Raw genomic sequence first — 12,084 nt, forward strand, 5'->3', positions numbered from 1 at the left:
ACAAAGAGTTGCACCTACACTGTTGCCTAAAGCCCACTTTACCTGGCAAGTGATTTTCTGAATGGCACAAAATCTATTTTTAGAAAACCCTCCTGTTTTCTGCCTAATATAATCAATTACAGACCAATTTTAAATTGTTTTGACGTTTAGCTGAGCCCTTTGGAGCTGTTATCCAGATTGTGTTTTCAAGCTCAGTTAATTGTTTTCTACACATGGAAATATAATCACAGACTTTATGCAAATCTCATTAGGGTTTAATCCACACAAGAGATTCGTTGTGTTCAAAAAACACAGATGAAAAAGCATCATCTGCTCAGTGAACAACAGGACTGCAGCTTTCCTTTGGGAGTTTCAGTGGCACTTTAAGTAAATGTCATCAGATTAAAATATTTTTGTGTTAATTAAATGTTACTCACATAGACTGGATGGAGGTCAACGCCATACATCTCCAGGGATTTCGCAGTCCTCAAGTAATTCAGCTCTGCGTCAGAAGGAGCCTGACCCCTGCACCCCGCACAGAAACAAAGAGCCTTACTCTGCTGCACTTCCAGGGAATGCCAACTATCTTTCCTGCATTCACCAGAAAAATAAGTGCTCCTTTGTGCTAATGCAAATGCAAGTCTTTGCATTTCAAGAAGACTCTTACCTTCTTGACGGCAAAATTTTATACTCTGAGGTGATACTTGTATGGAGTTAATTTCACTTACCACATCTACTTTTGCTCAGTATAGTCAATCCCAGTGTCCTAGCAGATATTAAGAATTCTGTTTCAGAAACCCCCAAAGAGATTATTAAAAATATAAGCACTCAAGTTAAAAAAGCATACCCTGACAAAGAAGAGTAACCATCTCCACGCCCCCCGCAGCTCTCCACCAGCAGAAGCAGTAAGAGCTCTGGTGGGGAGGAAGAGGAGAGAGGGTTCCCCACCACCCAGCCAAGGTCACATCAGCCTCTCCTGAGCAGAGCAGTGTGAAAATACACTAGGCAACACTTAGAAATTGTACAAATACTTGTCACTGTCTGAATACAAAGCACAGAAATCTTCCCAAAATCTTCATAGGTGGTAATATACAGAAAATAGCATTCATTCCTGATGAGGGTTGAGCATCTGTGAGGAATCTGTCTCCATGGATAAGTGGAAGTGTGTGTGCATGTGTGTGTAAGAAAGAAAAAGATTTTTAATGACTAACAAAAGGAGCTGTGATTTTTTTGTTTAAAAATTAAGCAATCCTTCTTTGATGCACTCTTATCTTCCAGCCATGGTACCCTGAAAGACCAGTAATAAATCATACTTTTAAAAGCTATGAAGACTGTTCATCGCAAATTAGACACAACAAAGCTTCCAAACCTTGGTCAAGCTTTATTCTCTTAGAAATAACAGTTGCACTGTCAACACCACTGCATAAAACACAAAAGGCTCTCCACCCAAAGCCCCTTGATAATTTCAAAATACATACTGTTAATTGTACTTTGAAACTCCTAGTAGAGTTAGTATTCTCAGAATACGCCAAACATACTGCCCTTCATAATGCTGTAACAGGCACTTCCTAAGCATACACTTCAACTTCAGCAAAACTTTAAAAAAGGAGGACTCTGTAATCAGCCTGAAGAGCATTCTGGCACACACTACGGCAAGATGAGAGCCTGGCTTCCCTTATGGCAAGTCAGCAATTGACTTCTGCTGCTACTCACTGAACCAGATCCTTTAGGCAAACATTTTTGTTGACCAGATAAAATTCTACATTCCCCCCCCCCCGCCCCCACCGACTACAATAGACCTAAAACCAAGCAAATTCAAGAGGGAATGTTACATAAGAAGCAATAAAGGAAAGTTAATCAGTAGAGAGGATTTAACCACAATAACTATAATTAAATTACAACATCAGTGCTGCAAGCCATTGATTAAAAACCCTGCTGAGGCTCGAACACACGCTCAGAAGGGCATGCAGTGTTGATATCATGCCTCCCGAGACTCCACGCTGGTGTCCCCAGGACTCTCAGATTTGTTGCTGTAGACCTATTTTGCCTATAGGCAAATAGGACTTGCCTATAACTGTGAAAAATTTACATACTTATGACACAGCAAACCCAGAATACATTAAGGCTTTTGTGGTTGTAAAATATACTTAGAGTTAAAAAATAAATTTTGCAAGGTACGAGTGGCTGAAAAAGTAGAAGGCTGCAAAATACAGTGCACAGAATGATTCTATTCATGGAAAATCACACATGAGTCTATGCCTAATACATGTTCTCTGTGGGAGATCATACACACAGGTCTGAAAGGCTGTTAACCAAAGATACCTTGACTTTTAGATATTGAAATGGACTCTCTCTCTTATACTGTATAAATTGTTTGGATTTTCTATGAGATTTTTAGTATTATAAGCAGATAAAACTTAAAAAAAAAAGAATGCTAGAACGTTCCAGGCAAAGGTGAAGAATTTATCTTCTAGAAACTTCTTAAGCCTGCCAATAGCAAATGACAGTGGCTGATGTAACATAAGATATTATTTTTTTCCAGCTTTGTTGAGATACAGCTGACAGACACCACTGTGCAGGTTTAAGGTGCACCATGTGTTCATTTGATGTGTTTGTATATTGCAACGTGATTCCTGGTACAGCTCAGCTAAGATCTCCACCCAGTCACAATTAGCATTTCTGTTCTGTGGTGAGAACACTCGAAAACCTACTATTTTCAAGTGGAAGGATGGACCTTGAGGTCACTATGCTAAGTGAAATAAACCAGGGAAAAACAAACATTGGGTCACGTGTATGTAAAATCTGAAAAAGCCAATTCCATAGAAACAGAAACTGGAATAGTGGTTACAAGGGGCTGGTTATCAGGCTGTGGGGTGTGGTGGTGAAAGAGGAGAAACCTCTAGTTACGAGATGAGATTCTAGGGACCATAATGCACACCATGTTAGTTACAGTTAATAAAATGCAATTCTTACATGAGAGTTTTATGAATTCTTTCTATGGCTTCTTCAAGTTCTTCCTTCTGATCTGGAACAAACCGATACTCTGACACATACCCTGCGGTATGCTTATATGGGTCATAATCTCCAAGTTCAGCTAAAAAGAAAAACATGGTAATTTTTTCATTTTAGGGAGATATTCCTCCAAAATAGAGGAATACGAATATTCCAGTCTTACTTAAACATTGTGTTCAAATGCCTTATTAATAAATTCACATATGTAAATAATTTTGGTAAAAAATAACTCTAATGAGCATATATGAATGGCATAAACAAGACTTACCTTAAAAACCTAAGTTCTGTATTTTTGATTCTGAAAGACTATACTTGTCATCATTTTCATTTCAATTATTCTTAGCAGTTCATATGAAAACAAGCGCTGGAGACAGAACTCAGAGCGCATGTGTTGGGAACACTGGAGGTGAGTCACAGTCACGGCCCCAACGTGGCCTCTCAGAAGATGACACCAAGAAACAGAGCATGCGCCCCGCATAACGGGCATGGAAATATGACACCGTGCTGCACACAACCCCAGAAAGCTCACTCCATTACACTTATAGAAAATTCTCCTCCCTACATGCATCCACCTTCCAAGCCCAATGAAGTTCATCTGGGTGACGGTATTCTTTGGATATTTTTTCTAGGCTACTTCTGATCTGCAAAGGCCACAAAGGCAAGAAACAGGCTGCCTCACGGCCCCTCAGCCTCAGCCTCAGCCTCAGCCTCAGTCTCCAAAACAACAATGCCACTTGGAAGTGCCCCTCATGGGTGCCACACGCAACTGGTGATAGCACCTGCTCACGTGGAGTCTTCACAACAGTTGCCTGGAAGCACTGTGACCTCTGAGACAGAACAGCTCCCAGGGATCGATGGACTTGGGTGGAATGCAGAACATAACAGATTTTTTAGACTCTCCACTTAAACAAGAACCAGTGTGTTGCCTCCAGTAAAACTGCATGGGACCCACTACAAAGAATGTGCAACTGGCTTCATGTTCATGTCTTCTGAAGTGACACTAATTAAAACTTGAATTCTAACTAAATTCAATTTCTTTCAGCAAAATATTCTGATAAGAAAAAATGTTAGCGTATAAACTTGCTTAAAAAGAAAAATTCAAATTTTTTTTCAAAATATCTGAAGCAGCCCTGACCAGGGTGGCTCAGTTGATTGGGCTGTTGGGAACTGCTCTGCTTGGTATCAGAAGCTGTAACCCCTCCAAGGCTAAGGCTGAGGGAGTGGCCTTGGACCGTAAGCCATCAAGGAGACAAAAGCTTATCTCCCTGGCAGGAGCACTGCTTCTGCTGCTTCATTCATAACTGAACCCCAAGCTTGGTCGGTTAGCCAATGACGGGTAAGATTCTCCAAGGGGGGAACGACTTAAGACAGTCACGATCACAGGGGAGGCCCCCAAGAAAGGACTTTGGGGGCTACAGCAAAAGGGGATGATGGACCCTCGCTCCTCGGCTGTGATATAGCCTGAGTCCTCATTGTCTGGGAGAAAATCTCCTTATTCTTTGGCTGCCTTACTTCCCTTGCTCCACCTAAGCCTGAAACAATGACAGGGTGGTGCCGCCCTGTGCTGGAAAGGGCGGGTTCCCCGGGTAATCAGGCCTAAGAAAGAATATGTAAGATCCTGTGAAACCTGCTTTGTTTTGAATGCTCTCAGTTGAATGATAAGGGTCCAAGGAAGAAGTAAGTTTGTTCTTTAAAGTTTTATAGCTGTTTGACCCTGACTCAAAATAGGCCCTCAGATTTCCCTGTTATCTATTGTTTGATCCTTACTTCCTAGCAATGAGTAATGAGCTTTTACCTGAATTCTTATGCAAACGAAACCAATAAAAAGCCTCTCCAGAGGGGGACGGGGGTGTGCTCCCCACCTGAGGAGTGGCCCTGCTGTTCCTATCCCCCACAGGACCTGGCTGTCTCTGTGAATGTTTTTAGTATGTTTTGACGAGCATCTGCAGCTGAGATGGATACTGCTGGCCGGTATCCTCCACATTGGGCATCATTCCACAAAGCAAAAGATGGCCAATTCAATTCCCAGTCAGGGCACATGCCTAGGTTGTGGGTGTGATTCCCAGTCCCGGCGGGTGCGAGTGGCAACCGATCAATGTTTCTCTCTCACATTGGTGTTTCTGTCCCTCTTTCTCTCCCTCCCTTCCCCTCTCTCTAAAACTAAAAAAAATAGAAATATCTGAAGCAAATTTACTTCAGCGGAACCTACACTGGATGGCATATGCTCCCAGCTGAGCAGCAGTGTTGACAGGGCAGGGCAGCCGGCCCTGAAGGACATCTTGCTTCACCTGCAAAAAAAACTGGTATCTACAAGAGAAATGGAAGAAGAGATTAATGATAACCTTACACACTCCCAGACCTGAAGTTTCAGAGCCTGAGAATCAAGGTAACAGTCAATCATCTCTATTGACAATAAAGTACCTTCTGCTTTTTTGTACCAAGGAAGATGTTGAGTAAACAGACTATTGGAGGACAACTCTACAGAGGCTAGACAAAGTATTGGCTACAAAGTGAAGGCTGTCAGGTTAGACTGGCTAGACTGCCTCCCAGCTCCAGCACTCCACAGCCTGTGGCCTTGGTCGGCTGCCTGACCCCTCGAACAGCCAGTCTCCTGATCTGTAAAACGTGGACCGGGAAGTATCTACACCTCATGAGACTGATAAGACTGATCTTACACACACACACACACACACACACACACACACAGTTCTTAACACTATGATGACATGCTCATCATGGGGAGAACATATCAGAAGGACCCAAGCTAGATGGCCTGTGTATCTACAGGGCCTAAAACCATAGACACAGAACAAAAGGTCATTATAGTGTAATTCCATCACTCCTCCCACTTATTAAGGCCCTGCCCATCATCTGCAGGTTTGCTCATTCTACTTGCCTAAAGAAAACCTGTTATAATAATGGTGCTACCCACTGTTCTAAACATTGTAAATATAGTGATTCCAAGTATCTTACATATAATAACTTGACAATGAAGTCAGTACTATTATCACCCCATTTTCCAGATGAAGAAACTAATAGACACAAAGAAATGAAGTAACTTTTCCAAGATCTTCCAACAGTTAAGTCGAAGAGTCAGACCTGGATTCTAGGAAATCTCTTTCAGTGAGGGTGCTGGGCAACTTTGGCTAGCTTCCCACCCTCAATGACACCCTTCCCCCACCCCACATTCAGGCTTTCTGCCAGTGACGTGAAGCCAGAGGTTTATGAACTGATACATGAATCATCAACACAAGCCCCAGTCAACCTCTCAAATCTGTCTCTCTGTCTCCCTCTCCCATTAATTCTCTCTCTCTCTCTGACACACACTTCAGGCTGTCCTTTGTGATTATTCTCTCTTTGCTAGGTGACTCTTGATGCCATTGGGGAAAAGGCAGAAAAAAGCAAAGAAAATGAATTCTAAAAATTAGCTTTGATAAATTTCTCTTCTCCAAATGCTCACAACCAAAGCCCTTAGTAAGGATATCCAAATGCTAGATGCTACTCTTATTATTTCTAGAAAACTGACATCAACTTTGATTGTGCCCACAGGCTTAAGTGAAAATCAGCTTAACAGCCCATGTTTTCCCATTGCCTATTTCAGTAAGGGCCACTGCAGTCCTCCAGACACCCAAGTAAGAGAAACCTGGGAACAAACCCCAGGCACCCACACCCTATCTCTCAATCTGCTCTCAATCCATACCCTTCTTTTCATCTCCTAGGCGAGGCCACCACCTAGGCTGGATTTCTAAAACCTTCCCTGCTCTGCATCATTCATACTTATCTCCTTTCCAAATGACCTTCCCAAGAGGTAAAGAGGATCACGTCATTCTCTTGATTAAAACAAACAGTCAAACAAAAAAACAAACCTTTAAAAGTCTTCAGGATAAAGTTCAAGACCTTCAAGATAGCTTTTAAGACTTTTGCTTACTTAAGCCAAATCTTTTGCAATAACCACTGACTACCCATCACCACCACTTCCTAACTTGCATTCCCAGTTCCAGCCCTACTTAATTACTTTCCATTCCCTGAATGCCTGGATACAAATCCACTTTGTTATAATCATCTTTGCTCCTCTTAAAGAGGAGTAAAGTGATATCAGCAGAAATGAAATGCAAAAGCTTATAAACTAAAAAGACATTTCACTAGAACTCCTGCTGCTTGCTGGAAACTTGGGTTTAGCTACACTCTATTGTTAACTTGGAATTTCTTCTTCTCAAGTGCATTTTTTTTTTTTTTTAGGAAATGGGTCACAGATGCATATTTGTCTTGCTGTATTAAGACTTTTTTAACATCTGACTGAACAGCCAAATCCCTTGCCAGATACAGAAACTGAGGGACCTAATCCCTTAAGAGTTTGCTTCAAAGAGAAGGAGAAAGAGAAACAGACAGAGGTTAAAAAAAAAGAGCTGAAACAAAGAGAGAAAGACAAACAGACACAAAAGACAGGGACACAACCCCCTGTCCATTCTATTCCCACTGTACAGGGCTCAGCACACAGTAGCCACTCAGTGAAGAACTGCCATCTCGATGGATGGCAATGTGAATGAACAGAGAGACAGATGGATGAAAATGGAAAAAAACTGGACATTCTTCACTGTCTTTGAGAAAGTCATAAAGGAATAGGAAAAAAAGGACATCTGTTTAAACTTCTCTAGACAGCTTGCCTTTTAAAGATACCAGAAATCTTAAAATCACTGCATAAAAAAATCCACTGAAATCAAAGATAAGTAAACTATTTTTAATTAGGAACTTGATTGATCTTTATGACAGTAAGCATTATATTATTTTATATAAAGTAAATTTGATATATTAAAATCATAAATTACATGCTAAACAAACACTTTATCATGATCCTATTTTTAAATTAACTGTATGTAAATTATTTTATCCATTTTATGGGACTTAGAGTACAACTAAATATTTATTTAAATTACATATTTAGAGTGGCTGGGTCTTTTCCCTCTATGTCATTCTGATTAAGGCTATGAATAGATGCTTGCATCACTGGATATCTCTGGCTTTAATTAGAGTAAATCTACATTCCAGTTTACCAAGGAAAATTCTCCTTTGTGCCTATTACACACGCCTAATTATTAATAACTCTCCTAGTCATTCTCCAAAGTGTCAGCATTTGGACAATAAATTAGATTGTGACCGGAGTTATAGTGTTGCCTATTGGAGAAAAAATATAGTGACTGAAAATGATTTGCTTAATAAAGAAGCTTTCCAAAACGAATTCTTGTGCAAAGCAGAGCTTCACAAGGCCACTACTGGTTATCTTTTTACACAATATAATAAATACACTGGTGTATACACACTGTCTCCCGAGCTAGATTGTGAGCTCTGGGGAGGAGTGCACCGTATTCCCTCCTTTCCACACTTATCACAACACCACAACCTGTACAACACAGGTGGAGGGCTTGAAATACTGGCCTGACAGTTTTCCAGGGACCCACTGTTCAATGAGAGGAGCTGAACTGATATCAAGGATGTATAGGCTGATGTGCATCAGAAGCAAGGAGAACAAGAAAGGGAGATTTGCTGAGAGAAGGGGCAGAAAGATCCTGCTTTTTCAGAAGCCCAAACAGAAGGTTCTCTTGAAAGTCAGCCACATGTTCACATCACAACAGGCCAAGGCACACCTTCCAAAGGTGACTTGAAACCCCAGTGAGGAAAGTGAAAGATGTGGGAACAAGTAGACGTCCAACTTCTGGTGCCCGCTGAACGTGACACTGAAGGATAGCACCTCCCTGCACAAAAGGCAGGTCTGTGCTCTCCATCCCACAGAGAGGGAACACAGCACGCAACAGGAGCCTCATCATTTGGACAAACTTAAATGTGAGGGACAGAGGGAAATGCTTAAATAATAACATAGTATTAAACACTGTGGAGGAAATGGCACGTACAGCTTAAGAAGAAAAACAGTAGAGGAAGCACCCACAAATTCTCAAGAGAAAGAGACGAAAAAGTGGAAGAATACTTTTGTCTCAGGGATTTAAAACTGATGATTAAAATACAGGAACAAATAGTGAAAGTATCACTTTCCATTTGTATGATCTATTTAAGCTCACAAAGTTCTTTTGCTTCCATACTGAACAGTGACCCTCGCTTCAGCTCTGATGAACTCAGACCACTATCTTCACTCAGAGACAGGCACTCTGGAAGTGCAAGTGGAACTGAAGGTCACTCAGCTAGCAAGGAAGCTGCCACAAGCTGATCTCCACAGTGTGAAGAATTGGACTACCAAAGTAATAATAATAACTGATGTGCTTAATATCGATCCCCAGAAAATACTATAAAATATTACAAAGCAAACTGAAAAAACAAAGACTTATTTTTAGAAGCTAAAAAGTGCTCATTATGAACAAGCCATTGGGAACTAACACATTATCTTCTTCTATAGAAATAGCTATTAGATCCTTAGAAGCTCAGGAAAATTTCAGTGGCATCACAGACAGCATTGTCAGCAAGGCAATGTGCAGTCTCTCTATCCTCTCCCTCTCCAGGGAATGAAACTCTGTCTGTCTTTGGTCATCACTGAAGCTCCTTGGTACTCAGTGCACTGCAACACGATGCTCCATGTAGTTACTGAATGAATGGAGGGCAGGAAAGTGAGTGAATTCTGTCATTTTATACAAATTGAAGAAATGCAGGCTAGAAGGCAATAGTAGGATAATTCGTATATAAATGAACAACTACACCCAGAAAATTCTGATTGGTGGATTGATTTTAACCTGAAAGACCTACCCCAGGATTCCAAGTTGGTCTTTCCCTCTCTTGTTTTGTAATCAATAATTTCAAAATGGAAAATAATTATTATTGTTTCCATTTTAGCTAACCCATACCATTGACTGAACACTTACTTTTTTGCATTGTAAGTACTTTGCATGTACTGTCTTATGTTCCTCCAACACCTTTTTCAAGGAATACTTTAATTCCATTCTACAGATGAGAAACCAGACTGTAAAAAGGCAAGATAATCTCAAGACTGCACAACCAGGGAGCAGCAAAGCAAGGATGCGAACCTCAGCCTGTCTGACTCTAACGCCCGCCTTCTTAATCTTGTACTGTTTTATGCTGATCAAATCTGCAGGGGATGAGGAGCTGTGAATGACATGGAATACATGAAAGGCTGTCATAATATTTTGAATCAGAATTGAAAATGAGTTTAACAGAGAGAGAATCACTAGGACACAAATTATTTAAAGGACTGACAAAGAGAAGAGAGATTAGACTTATTCTGCACAAACTTAGAAAGAAAGCCTGGTACTGATGACAGAAGTTACAGGTATTTATTTCTTACTGAATTTCCATGAGGTAGTAAGGTTTCCTGTCTTTAAAATGTTGACCAAAAAGCTGGCTGAACTGTCAGAAATGTTCTGTAAGGGTGGGGGTTAGGATATATGACCTTGATGTCACCCAACTTTGTTTATATCAGAACACATTTCAGAGCACATAACAAGTACTCTCAGTTGATATGAATTCTTTCACTTCCATTTCTCATGGTCTGGAACCTTATTTTCCTGTATACCACATTTACCTTTAGGGGTTTTTTTCCTATATACAACATCCTTCTGGACTGCTACACCCAGTATAATCATATATACTGGGGAAGATTCAGTGCAGCGTTATCTATCATGTACAAACAGGAAACAAGCTGGAGAGACAACCGCAGCGAGTGACTACATCACGGAACACCGTGCAGGAGTGAGATCGACGGGGTTGGCAGTGAAACAGGCTGGACAGCATGATCGCCAACGAAACACGAAGAGTAGGTGTACAAATGTTTACCACACATTATTTTTCAAATCAAAAAAATTATAATCAACCTACAATCCAATATGGAGAAGGCCAGAAAATGTTTCAAAAGAATTGAGGCAAGATAAATAAACATTTGACTTGAAAATGCTGGCCTAAGAAGACTTTCCCATTAATAGCATATACTGGAGGATTTCTGTTTTTTTGGTTTCAGTTGTTGCTTTTGCCAAAATTATCTTGTATAATTGACTTCTTTCTTAAGGTCCATTATGTCTACCAATTTAATGTATTCATGATAATCATTTAGTTTACCTTCAGGACAGACTCAGAATAAGTGCATAGTGATATCACATTTAATTTACCTAAATTCAACTCTATGTTTTCAGCAACAAAAATAAATTCTTAGAGATCACAGTCATTACCTGTGATATAAGTCCATTATGTCATCTGCTTCTTAACTATATGATTCGGTCTAATACTTGAGGAAAAATAGGTGGGACTAAATTATTTATGGGGTTGTACATAACACAAATCCATGTATTCTGTTAATGAGCTGTTAGGAAATTTCTGGTCATCGGTAATATTTGGTGAACAGATATAAAGCGATGCATTACAAAACACTGCTCTTTTTCCCCCTTCTTAACATTAAATATCTATCTATCTTTTGGAACCTTACGCTCATTAAGATATAAACTCCACTAACAAACACATCAACTACAGTTTATCCTACAACAATGCAGGGGCTAGTGGGGCCGATGCCCTGCGCAGTTGAAAATCTGTTTATAGCTTCAGACCCCTCAGAACTTAATTGCTCATTGCCTACTGTTCACTGGAAGCCTTACCAATCACTTAAACAGGCAATTAACACATATTTTGTATGTTATATGTATTATACTGTATTCTTACAATAAAATAGGCTAGAGGAAAGAAAATGTCATTACAAAAATCAAAAGAAAGAAAAATACTCTTAAGTATTGATTGAAAAAAAAAAAAAAAACCCCAGGTGATGAGGGATGTAAAAGGACCAAATGGTTATGGGAAAAAATACAATAAAAATTAAAAAATAATAAAAGCATATAAATTATGCTGGAAAAAAAAAAAGAAAAAATCCACATACAAGTGGACCTGTGCAGTTCCAACCAGTGTTGTTCAGGGGTCACCTGTATGAGAGCCTCACATACATTCTTCTGTTGAATGCTTACAGAAACCTTATGAGACAGGCACATCTCCAATTTTACAGTTGAGGAAACTGAGGCACAAAGAGGTTACTGACAACCTCAAAATGAAAGACATTTCCTGTATTTTCATAAAATGTTGTTCCCTTACAATTCTGTA

At 40.1% G+C, this 12,084-nt stretch overlaps 1 protein-coding gene across 4 annotated transcripts in view; it reads right to left on the bottom strand.

Annotated features, from left to right (window-relative positions):
* Positions 1–12,084, bottom strand: part of EPB41L4A (erythrocyte membrane protein band 4.1 like 4A) — a 252,216-nt gene that overhangs the window by 102,649 nt on the left and 137,483 nt on the right. For all 4 annotated transcript variants that reach the window (XM_036020652.1, XM_036020653.1, XM_036020654.1 and 1 more), the window contains exons 5-7: positions 5,201–5,298; positions 2,953–3,073; positions 417–504 (exon numbers count right to left, since the gene is read on the bottom strand). In XM_036020652.1, the coding sequence (XP_035876545.1) occupies positions 417–504; positions 2,953–3,073; positions 5,201–5,298 (307 nt within the window). The remainder of the gene's footprint in view (positions 1–416; positions 505–2,952; positions 3,074–5,200; positions 5,299–12,084) is intronic.

Source organism: Phyllostomus discolor, chromosome 3 (assembly GCF_004126475.2).
Source record: "Phyllostomus discolor isolate MPI-MPIP mPhyDis1 chromosome 3, mPhyDis1.pri.v3, whole genome shotgun sequence".
Classification (NCBI taxonomy): domain Eukaryota; kingdom Metazoa; phylum Chordata; class Mammalia; order Chiroptera; family Phyllostomidae; genus Phyllostomus; species Phyllostomus discolor.